General features: G+C 29.9%; 6 protein-coding genes and 1 long non-coding RNA gene across 11 annotated transcripts; 2 read left to right on the top strand and 5 right to left on the bottom strand.

Annotated features, from left to right (window-relative positions):
• Positions 1-171: 171 nt before the first annotated feature.
• On the bottom strand, positions 172-2,595 carry LOC136785016 (uncharacterized). Of its 3 annotated transcripts, none has more exons than XM_066745998.1 (6): positions 2,178-2,595; positions 1,591-1,943; positions 1,080-1,519; positions 827-1,002; positions 484-712; positions 172-423 (listed from the first exon to the last, which is right to left on the bottom strand). In XM_066745998.1, exons 1-4 carry the CDS (start codon positions 2,513-2,515, stop codon positions 841-843), a joined length of 1,293 nt encoding a protein of 430 aa, XP_066602095.1. In that variant the 5' UTR covers positions 2,516-2,595; the 3' UTR covers positions 172-423; positions 484-712; positions 827-840. The 3 variants fall into 3 exon arrangements, with proteins under 3 accessions (XP_066602095.1, XP_066602094.1, XP_066602096.1); XM_066745997.1 differs by having other exon boundaries at positions 484-675; XM_066745999.1 differs by having other exon boundaries at positions 832-1,002.
• A 4,761-nt stretch (positions 2,596-7,356) lies between these two features.
• Positions 7,357-8,590, bottom strand: LOC136785031 (uncharacterized). The gene is made up of 3 exons (XR_010824532.1): positions 8,497-8,590; positions 8,212-8,422; positions 7,357-8,141 (listed from the first exon to the last, which is right to left on the bottom strand). It is a non-coding gene; the product is annotated as an uncharacterized lncRNA (long non-coding RNA).
• Positions 8,591-8,741: 151 nt separating this feature from the next.
• On the bottom strand, positions 8,742-10,223 carry LOC136785015 (uncharacterized). The gene is made up of 4 exons (XM_066745995.1): positions 10,132-10,223; positions 9,908-9,954; positions 8,899-9,711; positions 8,742-8,803 (listed from the first exon to the last, which is right to left on the bottom strand). Coding segments are annotated over exons 1-3 (636 nt in total). The 5' UTR covers positions 10,134-10,223; the 3' UTR covers positions 8,742-8,803; positions 8,899-9,124.
• Positions 10,224-10,497: 274 nt separating this feature from the next.
• Positions 10,498-12,874, top strand: LOC136785037 (pumilio homolog 3-like). The gene is made up of 2 exons (XM_066746031.1): positions 10,498-10,676; positions 10,815-12,874. The coding sequence occupies exon 2, from the start codon at positions 10,830-10,832 to the stop codon at positions 12,732-12,734; it is 1,905 nt and encodes a 634-aa protein (XP_066602128.1). The 5' UTR covers positions 10,498-10,676; positions 10,815-10,829; the 3' UTR covers positions 12,735-12,874.
• Positions 12,875-13,228: 354 nt separating this feature from the next.
• On the top strand, positions 13,229-17,818 carry LOC136785041 (protein Dr1-like). 3 transcript variants are annotated; one of them, XM_066746039.1, is made up of 2 exons: positions 13,229-13,384; positions 17,108-17,818. In XM_066746039.1, exon 2 carries the CDS (start codon positions 17,115-17,117, stop codon positions 17,616-17,618), a length of 504 nt encoding a protein of 167 aa, XP_066602136.1. In that variant the 5' UTR covers positions 13,229-13,384; positions 17,108-17,114; the 3' UTR covers positions 17,619-17,818. The 3 variants fall into 3 exon arrangements, with proteins under 3 accessions (XP_066602136.1, XP_066602138.1, XP_066602137.1); XM_066746041.1 differs by lacking the exon at positions 13,229-13,384 and adding an exon at positions 16,685-16,818; XM_066746040.1 differs by lacking the exon at positions 13,229-13,384 and adding an exon at positions 16,867-17,018.
• LOC136785036 (vascular endothelial growth factor receptor 1-like) lies at positions 13,416-16,784 on the bottom strand. Its single transcript, XM_066746030.1, has 9 exons — positions 16,403-16,784; positions 16,095-16,308; positions 15,843-16,009; positions 15,508-15,754; positions 15,292-15,404; positions 15,124-15,220; positions 14,636-15,050; positions 14,279-14,556; positions 13,416-14,200 (listed from the first exon to the last, which is right to left on the bottom strand). The coding sequence occupies exons 1-9, from the start codon at positions 16,645-16,647 to the stop codon at positions 13,760-13,762; spliced, it is 2,217 nt and encodes a 738-aa protein (XP_066602127.1). The 5' UTR covers positions 16,648-16,784; the 3' UTR covers positions 13,416-13,759.
• LOC136785039 (nonsense-mediated mRNA decay factor SMG9-like) lies at positions 17,153-19,474 on the bottom strand. The gene is made up of 8 exons (XM_066746037.1): positions 19,314-19,474; positions 19,203-19,249; positions 18,936-19,125; positions 18,575-18,871; positions 18,224-18,489; positions 18,029-18,140; positions 17,826-17,954; positions 17,153-17,293 (listed from the first exon to the last, which is right to left on the bottom strand). Exons 1-7 carry the CDS (start codon positions 19,457-19,459, stop codon positions 17,876-17,878), a joined length of 1,137 nt encoding a protein of 378 aa, XP_066602134.1. The 5' UTR covers positions 19,460-19,474; the 3' UTR covers positions 17,153-17,293; positions 17,826-17,875.
• Between the last annotated feature and the right edge of the window lie 207 nt (positions 19,475-19,681).

Raw genomic sequence — 19,681 nt, 5'->3', positions numbered from 1 at the left:
ATAATTAACAAAATAGTATAAATAAGAAACAAATGTTTATCAATGGATATATTTAGTTATTATGTTAATATCGTTTTAAAAATAAACATCAATTTTAATTATAGCAACGACATGTATTAAAAACCAAATGGAAATGAGAACAGTATACAAAATGAATTTGTATTTTTTCATTAATGACTTCTTCAGCGTTAATTGATTCTCTTTATATTTTGTGGTTTTGAATGGCTACTTGCATAACGTAAATTTATATGATGAAATAATATAAACATTTATGCATAACGTAAGTAAATTATTAATTAAATTGTAGTCTGTGAGTTACCAACATCATCTCATAAAAATATTAATGGCAGGTTATATATACCCTAGTCCTGAACTTCCTATTTGCTATTCCATTGTTAAAGTTTCTGCATTCTTCATCTAAAACTAGATTGGAGTATTTTAAAATATTTGAATTAAAATCATATTAAATAAAGCATCACTTACCACTAGTACTTCAACAACATTTTACTTTTTAAATGCTCCAATGTCAATCCACAGTATATGTTTTAGCAAATCCATTTATAAATGATAAGACTTTACTGTAACCTTGAAATATTTTCCATATGTGCTGAATTGTCACTTGCTTCCATATAATTTGTCTCAATTATATCATTAATTGTATTTGGTATTTGTGAACTGAATAAAAATGGAACACGATTAAGAAAACTTGTTTCTGTAAAGATAATTGTTTAAACTTTTTTACTGGATTTTTGATATCATTATATTCATGACTAAATTGTCATCTAATATTCATAATATAAAATCAAACATTGATGATTATTTATACCTTACAATTTTGCATTATTTATCTCTATATTTGCCACGTTGAATATACTCATGTTGCCACATAACTTTTCCATCCTCACTAAGAAAATAATTACTTAAAACTTGTCTCTGAATTTCCCCATTTGTGATTTCATTTTCTGTTTGCGACGAATTAGGTATATTAATCCATGTAAAATCCTAAAATATAGAAATTATCAGCTGCTTAACAATTTATATGAATTACATACTGTTAAACACTTTTATACTATTTTTACCATATTATCTGTATTTACAGTATTATCAGAAACAATTTCTCTGCTGTAATTTTTATATTGACTGTTTTCTTCTTCTTTTAATATAAAATTATGCAGGCATACTGAAGCAGTCACTATAATATCTGCTGTTTCTGGGAGAACACTCATAACTGTATGACAAATTCTCCACTTGTTTGATAATATTCCAAATGCACTCTCTACGGTTCGCCTGGCTCTGGATATACGGTAGTTGAATATTCTTTTGTCATACGATAAATTGGTACCTGAATACGGCTTCATAATTCTTTTTGAAAGTTTAAAGGCATCATCAGCTATAAAGTAAGTACTTGTTCTGAGGCTACTATTGGGAAGCTTGATTTCATTTTGTGGTAAATTTAAATTATTATTGATAAGATTGATGCCAATATTACTCTCATTAAAAATTCCACCATCGCTATTTCCTTTAAATGTAAAATATTTTATGTGATATACACTGCCATAAATAAGAAATATATAAGTATAATAAAATTACCTCCATAACCTCCAATATCCACTAAAGTAAAGCGGTACACATGATCAGATATTGCCATCAGTACTATACTATAGTATTTCTTGTAGTTAAAATAAAGACTTCCTGAATTAGGGGGGCATCGGATTCTTATGTGCTTTCCATCTATTGCACCAATGCAGTTAGGTAAGTTCCACCTGTTCCAGTAACCATTTGCTATATGTCTCCAATCCTCTTCGTTAGGTAATGCAAGATATAGGGGCTCTAATACTTTTATTAACACAGAACACACTTCTTTTACAAGAGATCTTACAGTAGATTCACCTACTCTGAATGATAGTGCAATTGTTAATGGAGAGTCTCCTGTAGCGAGGTATCTACAATAATAAAACGTATTACAACTGATATTGATTAATAAATTTAATTGGTTTCAACAGCTCTTAATTTGTTGGAATAAAATTAATAAGTTTTTATATACAAGGTTCTCTATATATCATTGCCTATATTGACATTCAAATCAGAATACGTTTAAATTGAAAATTCATTCTCATATATTGTTTTGATTTGGAAATAAAAGTTTGAAATAAATGTATTTCATATACAATATTTACCTTAATACTATTATGAGCCTCAACTCTGGAGGCAAAGCACGTCCACTTTTCTTTTTTAAAAAGGGGGCTGTCATTTTTAATAATTCATTAAACTGCTTTAATGTCATTCTAGTATATCTGTAAAACTTATTATCATCTCTTTTCAACTCTTGGAACAATATGGTGTAGTCTCCATAAAGGTCACGTAACTCATTAATTGGGCTAACGAGCCACCGTCTATTTTTCCATCGCTTTTGTCTTATTTTTCGTTTTAATAAGAAATACATCAGCAAACATGAATTGAAAACTGTAAGCATATCAGTGTCATTTTTTATGCAGATGCTTTGAACGTTTAACATTTTTTAAATAAGGTGTTTAATTTTTATTAAAAATATTTTGCAAATTTCAATAACTATTATCACTGATAAAAATAGAAAATTGATGTAGTAATTTGTAGTCTAACAAAAAAGATACAAACCACGAATGTACTTCGCAATTATTTAGTTTTAAATAAATTAAAAATATTTTAACCCAATTTCCATTCGTGTCAACGAATCATGCTTCTCTACAACCAGATTAACTAAAAGTAGCGGTTAGCTGCTTTCTCTTACGTCTTACAGTTTACAGATTTCTCTGCCTTAACTACTTTTACGTCCACGTCAAAAAGCCAACTTCGTATCGTTCATGACGTCATTTTTTTGACGTACGTCTCTACGTCTTCTTCTCTGCTCAAGCCCTATGGACGCTTACGTTCAATGATCTGTTCGGGTTACGGTTCAGTCTAGTCACAGTGAGGCAACTGAAGAAAATTCCCTAGATGGATCAGATTTAGTGAGGAGGCTTCCGCGAGTGAACCAGATCTGATCTGGTTAAGGGAATACAGCAAGAATCTAATCAAACAAATACTGTCAATACCGTGGACCCTAATTTACAAAAATAAGCGGGCGGGATTAAAATTATCAGACAAGTAAGTTAACGGACATAAATGACGTAAAACTATAAAATTTACTAGCAATTAAAATAAAGGAAGAATTGTAAATATTATCAACAATTTATATTTCTTGGATAATATATTCTTATTATAGCTGTTTGACTAATTATCAATTTATATTTACAGGTTAAACAAAAGAATGGATTATTTAAATATTTGGAGCCTGTTATTTGAAGATGACGATGAAGAAGATAATCTCTTTTTATTACCTTCTACTAGAGAGAGTCATAGAAGGATTGAAAATTATGTTCCAGATATGATGCTTAATTATTCTTTGACAGGTAATTGTGATCCCACAAAAAACAGACTTCGCCTGTATAAAAAGGCGGCAAGTACATAAACCATTTAGCATAAATAATATAGTAAAATTATCCAATTAAAAAAAGTAGTGAAATCCAAATATTAGGCAAGTTTATTTTTTCACCTTAGCAAAAGTTAAATTTTTGAAAAAAAAGGAACAACAAAGTTACTTGCCGGGCCCGTAATGTCCATGCACAGTGAGAAATAGAATCGCTGTGTTTCGGCTAACTTCACTCTGTATTTTAACATGACATTTGCTATACTACGCTATAGCTGAATCTCACACACGATTCAATTTCCCACTGTGCATGGACATTACGGGCCCGGCAAGTAACTTTGTTGTTCCTTTTTTTTTCAAAAATTTAACTTTTGCTAAGGTGAAAAAATAAACTTGCCTAATATTTGGATTTCACTACTTTTTTTAATTGGATAATTTTACTATATTATTTATGCTAAATGGTTTATGTACTTGCCGCCTTTTTATACAGGCGAAGTCTGTTTTTTGTGGGATTTCATAACGTTTTGTAAGAGTATAATATTTAAAAAATTAAATAATTCTTTTAATTTTTCTACAGAATTTAAAGAAAATTTCCATACTTCTCGTTTTTTGAAACAGCAGAGCTTAACTAATAAAATAATATATATTAATATTGAAAAAATATCACAGTCAACGCATTGAGTTTATTGATATTTGTAATGCATTCTGCATAAATGAACTTCATAATTAATGCCCCGGCTACTTGTTTAATGTTTTCAGTTTCACTATAATAAAAGTTTGATTAAATTTTTCATAATCAATAAACATACTTTCAACATATAAAAATAATTAAGTAAAATGTATGTTTTAATTAATTTACATTTTCTGTTTATCAACATTTGACTTTTACCACCATCTGACCTTGCCAGACTTCACTAGTTTCATCAACTACTTGAGTTGATACTGGGGCAAGACTAGACAAGCAATTCGCAAAGCTTTGAATAAGCTACAATCAAGCATATATTCAAAGCTGACTATGTCGTTTTGCATACCACGTTTCTTTTTAGCACCAGTTACTATCACATTTATGCTGCTAATTCTTGACAAAGGTGATATAGGAGATATATTAGCGAGTCGTCCTTATAACATTTCCTGTGCCAGAGTCCTCAAATGTTCGTTTCGCTAATTTCTATACACTGTTGAAACTGGTCGGATTTCTGGTGCTGCAAAATGGAGTGGAAACCATTAATTTTTGGACTGAGTTTCAATTGAGAATAAACGTGCATTTTTTCATGCATACCAATGACTAGTATACTGCCTTTGGCCTAGAATACTAGCATAGGTAACAGAGGAAAACAATCAACAGTTATTAACTCAATTTTACAGAATTTCATCCAATGAATCTCATCCTTAAATTATGGCTGAGCAATGGATGACGATTATCGGAATATTGGCTTATTCTTACTTTGCCAATCTTTCAATGCTTTCATCCTTGCCTGTTTCAAATACCAGAATGCAGGAATGAAAAGCCCAATGTTTGATTCAACTCCAATAGTCAGTATGTGAGCGAACCTTCTTCCTTGGTTTTCTAATTCAATTGTACCAAATGTATTTAAGTCAAAGCACAAGTATTACTATTTGCTATAATAAACTTGCACAGTGACTGTAAAATACTAAATGATAACACTATGCGTAAGCCTGAAATCAAATTCATCATTTAACAATCTTAATCTTCAAAGAAAATAAATATTTGAAGGAACATGAAACATCTCAGTTACTTACCAGTATTTGATTTTGCCCCATCTCCATTTTCTTTATTGCTTGTTGACCTAACTTCTGTAATATTTGGTTGTCTTCGCATCTTTTGTAAACATCTACTATCGTATAATTTGTTCAAATCCAAATACTGGTCAACTTGTATTTTACGTAAATAAAGATTTTTTGGAATGTTTCATATCTTTCAAATTAGCATTGCCATAATTTAATCTGAAATATTTGTTTATATATATATGATATAACCTATCGGATAATTACAATCAATATCAGTTTAAAGAAAACAAAAAGCAAAACATGCATTTGATTAATGATTTCAATACCTGAAAGTTTAGCATATGATTATTAAGTACCTTAACAATTTCTTTCAATTAATATCCTCCTGATAATGACCGATGCACATTACTGTTGAAAGTATATTTCTCATTGGCACAGACTTGTAAATATTAATTTTATTTAATCCAGTCAGCTCTATCCTCATCAATGAATATGAAAATATTCTGTCTTAATTTATCTGCAAAAAGAAATACCACAAAGTACCACAAAGTATATACTACATCCTGTATTGTAAAATATAATATTATACTTATCTAATTCGCGAATCCTTCAGTCACTGTTAATTGAATTATTTGTGATTGTAGAAATTAACAGATGCAATATCGCAACACGATGAATAACCTCACTGCATTAAAATAAAAATAACCTCACATTACAATTTACACAGTTCAATATAGTCGCCGAATTGACAGTTCACAACCATACATAGTTTGATCGTTGAGTATATTATGTTGGAAGCGTTGTGAAAATGACGTCATTTTTCTTAGCGACCAACTTCAGCCCGAGACATACACTCTGGCTGGAGAAGAAGAAGATGACGGAAAGAAATTAAATTCGTTATATATATAGCTAACAGATTATGAGATCTCTGGATTGCGTGAACCAATTTTGATGTTTATGGGCTCAAATAAAAGCTTGTTCTAATCCATTTCAAGAAAAGCTTTACTGAAATCATGACAGTGTTTCATTTACGGAAAAAAATCGATTTAAAAATTGAGACGGCCAATCTTGCTGTATAAGATACAGTAGTGCCTGGACGGCGGTATAGACACGTCTATACCTACTTTTATGTACTTGCCGTCGAGACACTACCGTGTCTCTTGATCATTCTTAACTATCTGTGTATACCCTGTATGATTTAATTATGTCAGCTAGTATTTTGTAAAAAATATTATGAATAATATTTTTAGGAATTATGATTTGCTTTTATATATTTTGAGACTATAATATTTTTGCAGACTTTAAATCACATTTCCGACTATCCAAAGTGACGTTTGAAATGTTATTGGAGAAAATAGGTCCATGCCTAATGCAAACAATTAATGGGCCATAAATTCTACCATTTAAACAACTTGCTATTACGCTATGGATATTGGGAAATCAAGAAGTATATAGGTATATTCTCTAATTTTAATCCTTGTTAGCATGAAGAATTCTTTCACTATTGTTTTGAACTTCCATTTTATTACCATAATAAAAAGAATTCTATCATCAATATTTTAAGAATTACGAATTTTTCTAAGATATTTGCAACTCTAGAAAGAATTTATTTTCTCTTTCATAAAAAGGACATCAAGCCAAATTCTTTGTGCTAGCTAGGATTGCACGATATCTTTTTGCATTCATTTGTAAGACTATGTACTGCGTGTAAAATATACAGTTCTTAAGAGTTAACCTATAATGTACATTATTTATTTATTTAAATTGTAGAAGTATTTCGAAATACAATATAATAAATAATAATAATACCTCAATCATTAATTATGTTGAATATTACCAACATACTCCGTTACAGATCTGTTTCTGATAGATTTAACTTGGCTAAAAGTAAAATTTGGAAATGCGTCTTCAATGTGGCATATGTTTTGCAAAATTACAAAACAGAATACATAAAATGGCCAGATCAACATCACTCAATGCGGAATATAGAAAAGTTTGCAGAAATAAGCAATTTCCCTGGCATAATGGGTGCTATAGATGGATGTCATGTGCAAATAAGTGCTCCCATTGACCATGCTAATAGCTACATTAATCGAAAAGGCTTTCATTCAATAGTCCTCCAAGGAATCTGTGATCCTAATAGGAAATTTATTGATGTTTTTACAGGCTATTGTGGTAGCGTTCATGACGCTCGAATTTGGCAGCTTAGCAAAATTAAACGTGCTATAGACAATAGTCCACAACAATTTTTTCCTGAGAATACTCATTTATTAGGGGATTCTGCGTACCCACTGTCCAAAACTCTTCTCATTCCATATAGAGATAATGGGCATCTAAATGAAGTTCAAGTTAATTATAATAGAAAACTATCTGCTATAAGAATGGTGATAGAACGAACGTATGGTCTACTGAAAGCTAGATTCAGGAAATTGAAATATGTGTATATGTACGACACAGATATGATCCCTCTTATTATTTTAACTTGCTGCATATTGCATAACATTTGTATAGATAATGAAAAGGAACAATTCGATCCAACTGTAAATGACGAAGACGATTATAATGTAGAAATCGATAACAAATTTGTGGATGCTTTTGTGGATGGAGAAGAAAAAAGAGAGGTAATAGCCCACTTACTTTTTTAATATGCGAGAATATATTAATATTTCTTACATAGATTTGAACTCTCAAAAATTGTATGAGTTAAATTTACATATAAATATATTGTACAACCAGACATTCAACGCGATAGTGTATACGTTGAGTTTTACTTATTGACATTGTATATAACATTCCAGATGAAATAAAACAAGTTATGTAAATAAAATATTATCACTCAGTATAGGTTTTAAATAAGTACTTCCAAATTATATTGTTATAAGATTTGCGTTAAACGTGGCTGGGTTAGTAGCAACAGCATAATTTGTTTTTTGTTTGTGTTCCAATCCTAAAAAGGAAAAATAATGTATAAGATTGCTGAAACAAATGAATCATTTAATTTAACTGTTTTATACTACCTTGATTTATTATGTTGAAACATATTTATTTTAATCTAACTTGTTTATCAGCTACTTTTAATATCATCAAACTTAAATATACATTATTATGCTCACAGAACAAGAGTCATAATCTAGTTTTCAGGATGGTTCACAAGATGACATCTGTGCCTTGGTAGTAGGCAAAGGTGTTTCGTAACATCTTGTAACAACATTTAGATGCCACTGTTATCTACAGTAGATACAAAATATGTTTAATGTATAATGTTTTTAATACATATCTTGAACAGCAAAAGAATTTCTTACCTGCACTTTATACGGTCAGTCTTTTAATAGGTTTATCTCATTGCGTTAGGTCAGTTTTAATTAATATTTAGCTGCAATTTATAATTCTTTGTTGCTAGAATTTGATTAATCCTAATTTATTATATTGGGACGTATTTATTCTATTGAAACTTGTCTAATACAATATCACGAAATATCTTTGAATATGATAGTTTTGCAAAAATCATATTTTTTTAACAAAATTTTAAAACAGTAGAAAGTAGAACGATGGTTTGACCTTTGACATGGGGCTAACATCTTCTCTGTTTAGAACAAAAACATAGGCCTCCTAAAAAATAATGCATGCTGTCAAATGGTGTTGGCCAACAATTAATTAATTTTTTCTAGTATGAAGAATCTGAAAATTTAATCGCTTAAAATAACCTGTCGTTAATCCATGTCCAATTAATGTTCCAATGAATTAAAATATCCACAATTGTTTTGTCAAAAAATATTAATAAATTAGTGTTTATGTACATATAGTTAAAAGTTCAAAATTTTTCGATAAAGGCAGTTAGTATAAATTAATGTTTAAAAATGATAAAAATTTGTAGATAATTATAATGAGCTTTCTAAACACAACATTATGCATACATATAGTCATTTTTATTTATTTAAAATGCTGTTTCATAATACTTAAAAATTCTTTTTTTAATTCCATATTTTCTTGATGATGCCTTTCTCTTTGCTCATAAATGTTGTCAATTGTTTTTTTGACAGTTTTAATTGACGTTCGTCTTCTTATGCTTCTCCTATCACCCACTTTCGAACAACAAGCATTATTATTAAATTCACTAGTTACTATTTCTGTAACAGGGTCATCTGTATTACTTATTTCTGTTACTTGTGGCCTCACTATGGAATCAGAAATACTATATGCTATTGATAAAGGGGTTACTTCAGGCATCGTATACATAATTTCATCTATTATTTCAAAATGCTCCCAATTTTCTCTGCTACCAGCACCAGTTCTGTTGCTATTGTCCTTAATATGCTTATACTTCTTTTTTAAATTTCTCCATTTTGTTGAAAATTGCTCCCAGTTTACTAAATATCCTTTGTTCACTAAATCTGCAGCTATTTCATCCCAAAATTTTTTTTGAAGCTGGTTCTTGTCATGTATGGTTGTTTTATGTTTGTGTAAGTTCTCTAACAACAATTTTGTACTCTGACTTGTCCAGGAATGTCTAGTCTGATCTGTTTAAGGTAAAAAAGTTAAATTGGTTTAGTATTTGGTTTTTAACTACGTGATATACTAGTGAAATTAAGTAGAAATTATACAACAAGCAAATATTTTTCATTCTAGGTATTCCCTTTTTGTAGCAGCAAACATAAACTTAATTATTATTTTTCATATTTCATGAATTTCCTACATTTAAAAGAGATAACATACCTACATATTTATTATGCGTTTGATATTGATTCATCTTTAAATAAATCCTGAAAAACAAGAAATAATATCAAACACAAAATACGTTTTCATCAATAAACAAAAGTTAAATTTATGACTTTAAATAATTCTCATTTTTCCATAAATTGTATTTTTTAAATGATAAATGAAACAGCAAAGAGAGAAAAGATAATACAAATTATAAAAAAAAATTATAATTTGCTTACATTTATATTAGTTTCTTGAATATTTCTGCTCTTATTACGTCTGTGTAGTCCCAACTGAAACCCCTTAACCAGATCAGATCTGGTTCACTCGCGGAAGCCTCCTCACTAAATCTGATCCATCTAGGGAATTTTCTTCAGTTGCCTTACTGTGACTAGACTGAACCGTAACCCGAACAGACCACTGAACGTAAGCGTCCTTATGTCTGACTATTGTCGATTTTCAAGCTAACAGGAAAGCAGCCATATGTAAATTGTAAATACTTCTCCACTCCAAAATGGCGAATGGGTCTCTCATTTTTCTTATTCATCTATTGGTAACGGACCATTTCATGTTGGCACTACATGATAATGACCAAGCGCTCTCACAGCTCACTGAAGAAGAAGAAGACCTTAACCTATTACATATCTAAGGCTAAGCGGGCTAAGTTGTTCTGTGAATCATAAGAAAACATTTACATATATAAAAATAATTTATATAAACGTGAGAGAGATTAAAGTATAAGCAAATAATAAGGCTTACTTAAAAAGATTTAAGTTTTTACCAAGTAAATTACATTTATTTAGTATTAATACTACACATATTCAATCTTTGTAATAATTGTCCATGCCTGCATGTACACTAATTAACCTATAAATTCAGCAGTGTAGATTTATGACTAATTATATATATATTTTTTAAATAGATTTTGTAATTTATCATGAAGAGGAAAGAAAGAGAAATTTCTGGTAACCTTTTAGCAAAGAAAGTGAAAAAATTTAAAAGATCCGCCAACGATGTGGACACATATGACACAAATATTCAGACGAAGAATAATGTTAAAGCTAAGATAGAAAATAAGAACAGTAATTACGAGAAATTTAATGTTAATAATGCGAAAGTTGAGAAAAAAGTATTTAATAAAGTACATGTGAATAGGTTGAAAAATGAACAAAAGAAAAGTTTGGCAGTATGTAAAAATGGATCATCTACTGAAAAACCAGATTGGATAGAGATAAAAAAGGGACATAAAGAACTTAGAAAGAAGAGAAGAGAGAACAAATTAACAGATATTTATTCTATGTCCATCAAATCCAAGCAGATTGGAGAAAAGCTAAGGAGATTGGATTGTAAACCGAATGAACGTAATGAATTAACAGGAAAACTTCATGCATTAATGGAAGGAAACTATGATAAAATTATTTTTAGACATGATATGTCTAGAATTGTACAATGGCTATTTAAGTATTGCTGCCCAGAAATTAAACAAAAAGTTTTAGATGAATTGAAGCCTCACATTTTAACTGTATTTCAATCAAAGTATGCAAAGAATTGCATAAATGTGATGTTAAAACATGGATCTAGTAAAATTAGGCAAGATATACTTATTGCTTGTTATGGCAATGTTATAAATTTACTAAGTAACAATATATCTACATCCCTTATTGAATTTGCTTATTCCAATTATGCAACAAAGATTATAAAAGTCCATTACAAACAAGAGTTTTATGGAGATATGTACAAAAGTCAAAAAGATGACAATATTTTAAGTTTATCAGATGTATTCAAAGCTACAGCAGATATGAAATCTGCTACACTTACTGCTGTTAAGAGAAACTTGATTAGGGTATTGAATAAGCACTTGATTCAATCTTCCCTGGTACAATTAGTATTGTGGGAGTTCCTTAGTGTTTGCTCTTCTGAGGACAAAGAAGAGATCTTAGTAATGCTAAGAAGTTCAATTGTGGAATTGTCCAAGTCAAAGATTGGAGCAAAAATTGGTGCAATGTGTGTTTGGACTGGTACAAATAAGGATAGAAAGTCTATAATGAAATCTTTAAAAGATAATTTAAAAGATTTAGCCACCTCTGAATATGGATATATTGTGTTATTGTCAATTTTTGACTGCGTAGATGATACAGTAATGATAGGAAAAATTATATTAGCAGAGATTCTCAAAGAATTAATAGAAATAGCATTAGATGAACATGGAAAACATGTTTTACTTTATCTTGTTGCTAGGAGAAATCCACAATACTTTCCACCAAGTATTGTTAAATTTTTAAAGCAAGGAGATAACAATGCTTCGAGTAAAAAGGCTGCTGATGTTAGAGAAAGAGAATTGAAAGAAAGTGTCATTGAGGTACTATTAAAATCTATAGCAAAAGAAACTTCAACTTGGTTACAGAACAGCTCAATTGCAATGGTAGCATTGGCGATTCTTAAAGCAGGAACTGGAGCAACACTTAAAGAAGCTTTTCTTTCAATTATCAAGTTTATTACTGACGAAAGTTCGTTAATTACAACTGAACTTCCTCATTGCCACCCAATTGAGCACTCAGGCTTACATGTTATGTTGAAAAAATTAATTCAGAATGACAAACAATTGATAGTAAACAATGAAATACAATTTGGAGATTTACTTATTGAAGCATTAAACACAAAAATTCTCGAAAAGTGGACAGAATGTAACCGAAGTTGCTTTATTTTGATTCTTTTATTAGAGAATGAATCAGATTTAATTGTAAAATCGCTAACGTCTAAACTAAAACCATTTGTAACTAGCCTAGAAATGAAATCTGGCTCTGGTGCGTTAATACTGTTAAAAAAGTTAAAAGCTATTTAAAATATTAACTTTTAATCTAATATCTTTGTATATTTATTAATTAATAAACATGATTCATGGAAAGTAGGTTTATTTAAACTATTTTACACAATCAAGTTTTAAATAACGAAAGTAAAGATTATACACACAAATCATTTTGAATGAAATAGATATAACAATTTTTTTTTATTTTGTTAGATTCTATTATACATTTCTTATATGTTAGTATGTTAATAAGATATCAAATATTTAGCAAATAGAAGAAAATTGTTGTCATTACCTATTCTTCAAATTCTATACCGAAGGGCGTGCTAAATAAAAGCCGCATTCAAAATTCTTATAGGATCAATCGACCAAGTATAAAGGTGGAGTTCGGACACGATCGTGGTTTAATAGTGTATGGCCTATAATTGCCCTATACATATGTATGTATGTTGCATACCGACCGACTACAGACCGAGCCGACCGGCTCTTTAAATTAACTCAGTACTGTATTCAGAACTATTGAATTTTGAGTCTTGGCTGCTAACTTCATACTGCTTCACACATTATATTTTATAGTTTTCTAACCTTAATTAAAGGCATCGAATCTATTGAGTCAAGTTCGAAAGTTTTTTTAACAACAAAAAGTCATTTGCATTGTCTTTTCGAGAACGTTAGTGTAACAATTTGTAAGTATCATTCTCTTTTTTCATAAACCTATTAATCTTTAATCCAAGAGAATTTACAAGATGTTCAATACTTGACGTTTCTTTGTAAGAATTAACTTCACTTTTGTTCATATTTAACAATCTTTTAAAAATCAGATTCATTTCCCTATTTAAGCAGATTGGTATAATATCATTCTTCATTATTTTCTTCTTCAGTTTTATCAAGTTTTTTTAAAATAGTGTACAAAAATTACGTTAGTATACAATAGCCTTAATATCTTTAGCTCTTTTTTTAATAAAGGTGTGATTATGAGAATGAAAATTAATTATTTATACATTTTATTCAATTTATTTTTGTCTTCTGTAAATAAAATTTTACTTAACTTTGGTAAAAATCTAAGTTATTTTATCTACATTACTGGATAATAAAACATAGCATGGGTTTGTATTGCATTGTGGGGTATGAAGAGTTTCTTCCAAAAGTTTTAAGGATAGGATTAAATTTTCAAAATTTGGTCTTCTATGGGGCTGAGAAGACCAGCATTGAAGCATTAAGTCATATACTTCGTTTGATATACTTATTGGTTTCTCTAAACGACCTTGATTGTGTAACACATAATGTAATAATTGTTGATCGGATATATTTGGATAAGGAAAAGTGCCTAGAGTTGCAATTTCCCAAAGAACTACCCCAAACGACCAGACATCACTTTTTGATGAAAATTCTCTATCCCGTATTGCTTCTGGAGACATCCAGCGGATTGGCAAAGGTTTCATACTTCCTGGTATATTGCTCATAATGTAAATTCCATTGCGAGAAAGTCCAAAATCTGAAATCTATAATTAAATTTAAATAGCTTTTAGTGTAATGTATTTCTGACTAAATATTTTTAAGTTCTTGCTTCTTCTTATTACTTTTAGTGTTAAATCTGCAGTGATCAAAATATTCCTAGCTGCAAGATCTCTGTGAGTGATTCCTTTTAACTCCAAATGTGCCATTCCCCTAGCGATATCCAAAGCAAATTGAAGAAATTGATAATAATCGATTTTTCCATACCAATTGTTTTCAAATTTTGTGTTTGTTATGTTTTTTTGTATGTTTATATACTTTCCTAAGAAATTTTTGTCTTCATTATTGCTGCTAGTACTCACACTGTTGAAACTTCTTTGGGAGCAGATGGTTGTGTATAATGCTGTATCAATTACATTTGATAAATAGTTTAATAAGCTATAATGTGTATAGATGTATAAATTGCAAAGAGCAATAATTACTTTCAGAGATCCTGGGTTGATGAATGTAACCATTCACTTCTGGCTGTTTAGCATATTTGTTCTCAGCATCTCTTCTTGAATACAAATATGCCAGCAAATCTCCACCTTGCAAATATTCTAGAATTATACACATTGGCTTCTTTGGAAAGGAACAGTATCCAATCATTCGTACCAGATGAGGATGTGGCCCTGCAGCTTTCATCATTTCAATTTCTTCCATTAGCTGTAACCGTGCTTCAAATTCCTTTGCTGGATTGGAATTGTTAGCCATTTTAACAGCAACATTTGTTCCATCATTATCCTCTAGGTGTCCAAGATAAACCTTTCCAAATTGACCTTCACCCAATTCACGAATAAGCTTTACACATTTGTTAGGAATTTCCAAGGAATCGTTATAATTTTTATAAAGTAATCCCTAAAAAATAACTTAAAGAGTTTAATAAAAGTCGGAAACAATGTTGTTTAGTTGTAATTATGAAAATAACTACCTCAACTTCTTGCTCAACATACAAGACATTTTTATTTTTGAGTATAACTTCTGCCCACTGAAATTTGCATTTTGGTATTGGGTTCAGTTTGCTGGTACTAAAAGATTGATAAATTCATAAAAATGAAACGCAGCTGACTTAATAGATTAATTAAAATTGAATAATTACTTTGAATTAAGCTCATTTGTCCACAAAATATGATCGGTCTTTTTTCTTTGACTCAGGATTTTAATAGCTCCTATCACAATGATAATACTGACAATTCCACCAGAAGCATACCACTAAAATAAATTAATTTAAAATAAAATGCAATAAATATTAAAAATAAATGAAAATGGTATTTTAATTATACAATTAAATATTAATTAAAAACTAATCCCATACAATTGTTGCATTTTGCTCCACAAATTTCGTGTCTTGTGATTGTATAATGTAAAATCCTTCTGGACCATAGCAATTGTATTCATCAAAAGCAGTTACTATTATTTTATCATCAGATTTCAATTTTATTAATTTTCCATCAACGTACGAATCCCACGAAAAAGCTGTGCATGTGGCTGTTGCGTTTCCAATTCTCGTATTATTATAAACACGTAATCCTGCTGTTGATATTAAAACTGGAATGCCAATACTGAGAGATTTTTATTATTGAGTTTTAACATTTTCTACCTACGAAATTACATTTGTATATATTGGAATATTTTCTGTAAATTTGTTACCTTATTATAAATCCTCTTACAGCTCGAGCGCTTGTAAACGTTTTCCATTTTATAATAACGCTTCTATTTGGTTCTAACAGTACGTCTACTTTTGGCTTTGGTAATTCTACGTTTGTACCGGTGCAATTGCATTTATCGCCGACACAATTTGGAATCGTGTAAATTAACTATAATAGAATGTTGAACGTCAAGTTATATCAAATAATTTAAAGTACATATTATTAGAAAAAAAGGGGACGATATGAAATATACTTCTGTTTTTTCTGAGCGTTGAGTTCTTGGATTTGCATAAACAACAACACGATAAGAACAATTGTGTAAAAAAACTATTTCCGGTATATCACTAGAGGATATTCTTTTTGGTAAAATCACTTCCCTCTCTTGATTATTTTTGGTTGTATAATATATTGATTTCTCAGGGCATTTAAAATACGTCCGGTTGTCTGATAAACCAGTAACTAAAATGCTAAGAAAATATAGTTTTGTGTGAAGTTTATATTTTTTTTCTATTTAAAATAAATGATATTTTTTTCACAAGGTATATTGTTTTAGCAAAATACCTGTAAGAAGAAGGTGTTACCCCTTTGTTGGATGGTACCCAAGATACATTTAACTTCAATATATTCTTTACGTTACTATCCTTAAAGTAATGTTCTTCAATTACTTTTACCGTTAAATTCCGCACAACATCAGTAGTCCCAATTTTATTGTTTCCATGAACTTTGTTAACCAGAAAATAGCACACCAGTAATATATAAAACACGCCCCCCTTATTGATAAATAATTTATTATCTTTAACTAACATCTCTTTTCCTTGTCACATGACCAAATATTAGAGGAAAATTTCAGGTAAATTTTTTACATAGCTTTAATTTAATTTTTACTTTTGGGATACAAATCAAAAGCGTATGCCTCAGCGCTCACACATATATTGAAAGTAAAAGGAACCATCTCGGGATAATCTATCGCTAGCTCGGTAAGCACCTGGTAGAATCTTATCTGATAACTTTTCAATGGAGTCCGAGAATTCTGCAAGACCTTGATAAGAGATAAGCATAAATATTGAACACTTTGAGTCAATCACATATCTGTTGTGTTGTCACTAGCAAAGAGAGTAATTGATAAAAATAATTAAGAATTACAAAAGTTTATTTAGTTAAAGTTGTTTATTGAAATGTATTACTTTATATAAGCTTTATAAAAACTTAAAATATTATCTTTAACGTAGGAGCCCCGCATATATTAATTATATTTAAATGTTTCAGAAGCCAAATGGCCTCGGCTGCTATGTCACCAGCTGAGGATGACGAGCTAACCCTACCTCGTGCATCCATCAACAAAATGATTAAAGAAATTTTGCCGCATGTCAGGGTGGCTTATGAATCTAGGGAGCTCATTCTTAATTGTTGTACAGAATTCATCCACTTATTGTCATCTGAGGCTAATGAGATCTGTAACCAACAGCAAAAGAAAACGATTAACGCTGAGCATATTTTATTAGCTCTTGAAAAGTTGGGCTTTGGAGATTATAGTGCAGAAGCGGAAGCTGTTCTACGAGATTGCAAAGCAGTAGCAGCAAAAAGAAGACGGCAGAGTACTAGATTAGAAAACTTAGGTATTCCTGAAGAAGAGCTTCTCCGTCAACAACAGGAATTATTTGCAAAAGCAAGAGAAGAACAGGCAGTGGTAGAACTGCAGCAATGGCAGCAATTACAAGCTGTTGCACAAATGGCATCTATGCAACAAGCCGACAGTGAACAAGAAGATTACTCATAAAGTGTAAAAATGAAATATTTTCAAAATAATAAAATCATGTACACAAATTGGTAAAATCTTATAAATAAATTTATGTAATAGCCTGTGTTAAGTAAATAAGTTTTTGAAGAATATGCCATACATAAGTAGATGTAAGGATTGATTAATAATTCTTTGTATATTTTATTATTAATACTAATATCAGAAATATAAGAGTTAACAGCTTACCATATGGTTTTCATTTAAATATCCTGTTTTCTTCTTTAAGGGAAGTATCTTCAAGGCATTAATCTGCCATACTCTGATGAAAGATGACTCTTTTTTATGGCTTCCATAACTTTAGAAACATAATGGTACCTGAAAGAAGATATACATTTAATATAATAATGAAACAAGTACAAGGATTATATAAATTTTTTATAATTTCCTACCAGTTTCTTTCTGTTAATGTTGATGGTGTCATAGGATGGCAGGTCATGGAATGTATTTTCATTCTTAATTTTCTAATAAGCTTTTCTTTATCTTCATGAATTGCTGGATCATCTGTGGATATTACAAATCAGATATCACTATTTTTAATGTTTTCATTTGAATTTAAGGAACCTAATCTTTTATATAATAATCACCCTCTTTGGTTATTTTTGGTACAAGAAAGAAATTCAAGCCTCCATCAGATACAGAATCACACATGTCTAAACTGCTATGAGTTCGCAGTCTAGAGGCTGAAAATATTTTACTATAAAATCCTTTCATTTTCTCAATATTATTTGGTGTGAAATCGTGTAATTCAGCTTTGTTGTGTAGGAATAATATATGTGGATTATATTCAACATAATCTTGATCCATTGTGGATGTTGATGCTGGCTTTAACATTTCTGCTGTTTGCAAGAACCTGTGAATTTTTTATTTATAATCATTATCATTGATGTGTACCACATATGTATTAATTATATTTAAACATAATAATTGTTTTATACCTCAATATATCAGGATCAACAAACCAATCTTGAACAAATATAATTACATGACAAACAGAGAATAGAAATGCTGCAAACTGCAAAGACTGTAACTCTAAATTACTTTCTGCATTAGTAAAATCTGTTGATTGTTTTTTTTGATCAAACGTAGATGAGTGATCTATTAATGAAGCAGATAAAATAGGTTGTGTATCTAGATAAATTACTCTGTTTTTGGACACATAAAAATCTATTCCGCTTGTGCAGTTTGATCCACTTTCATGATGAGATAACTCCTGAGCTGGGAATAAATTTGATCTGAAAGTAGAGAAATTTTCTAATTTGGATTTGTAAGAATTAGTTGGTTATTATTCATACATACATATATTCTGAGGTGAGAAAAGACATTATCGTTGACTTTCCAACACCTTGTGGTCCCAAAATACCCACAACCAAAAAATCTTGCTGATCGCATAAGTATTCTAAGGGTTGTTCACAAAGCTGCATATTTTCATCCATAAATTTAACATAATTGGTCATTTCGGTAGACATTGTGATTGTAGTTTTTGGTGCTACAGTAATTTATAAGTAGTTATATGATCATAGAAATAAATTTTTTACTGTAATTTATTAATTTAATGAAACTTACGGTCTTGTGACTTAATTGATAAATTTGTTGCCGACTCCTGCTCTTTCCTACAATTAAAATATTTATCCAATCCATAAATGTTAAATAATATTAAGTATAATATTTATTTACTTGTTTCCATTTCGCTGGCTTGGTGAAACTGCTCTGCTTTCACCCTCTCGGGTTTTTAAAATAAAGGTTGGCCTATCAACCACTTTTACTGCAGCTCGACCTTCACCTTCCTTAGTATCATTATCTTTTGAAGTTGTGACAAGCATTTTTCTTAATATAAACAAATTTATATAATTTCACACAATTTCTACCTGTTATAATTAATAATAACATTTAGTCACTTCATATACGTTTAACCTTAATTGGAAAATAAATTCATTATTAATTTAAAATAAACAAAAAATGATTAGTATGTGCAATTTTTTTATGTTTATCACTTAATTTGTCTAAAAACCCAAATTACAAAGAAATGAACATTTGTTTCCATA

This window comes from Prorops nasuta, unplaced genomic scaffold (genome assembly GCF_024137725.1).
Source record: "Prorops nasuta isolate Cenicafe-Biocafe unplaced genomic scaffold, Cenicafe_Pnas_1.2 PNAS00132, whole genome shotgun sequence".
In the NCBI taxonomy this organism is placed as follows: Eukaryota; Metazoa; Arthropoda; class Insecta; order Hymenoptera; family Bethylidae; genus Prorops; species Prorops nasuta.
The sequence above is the reverse complement of the archived record's forward strand: the minus strand, read 5'-3'. Positions and strand labels throughout refer to the sequence as shown.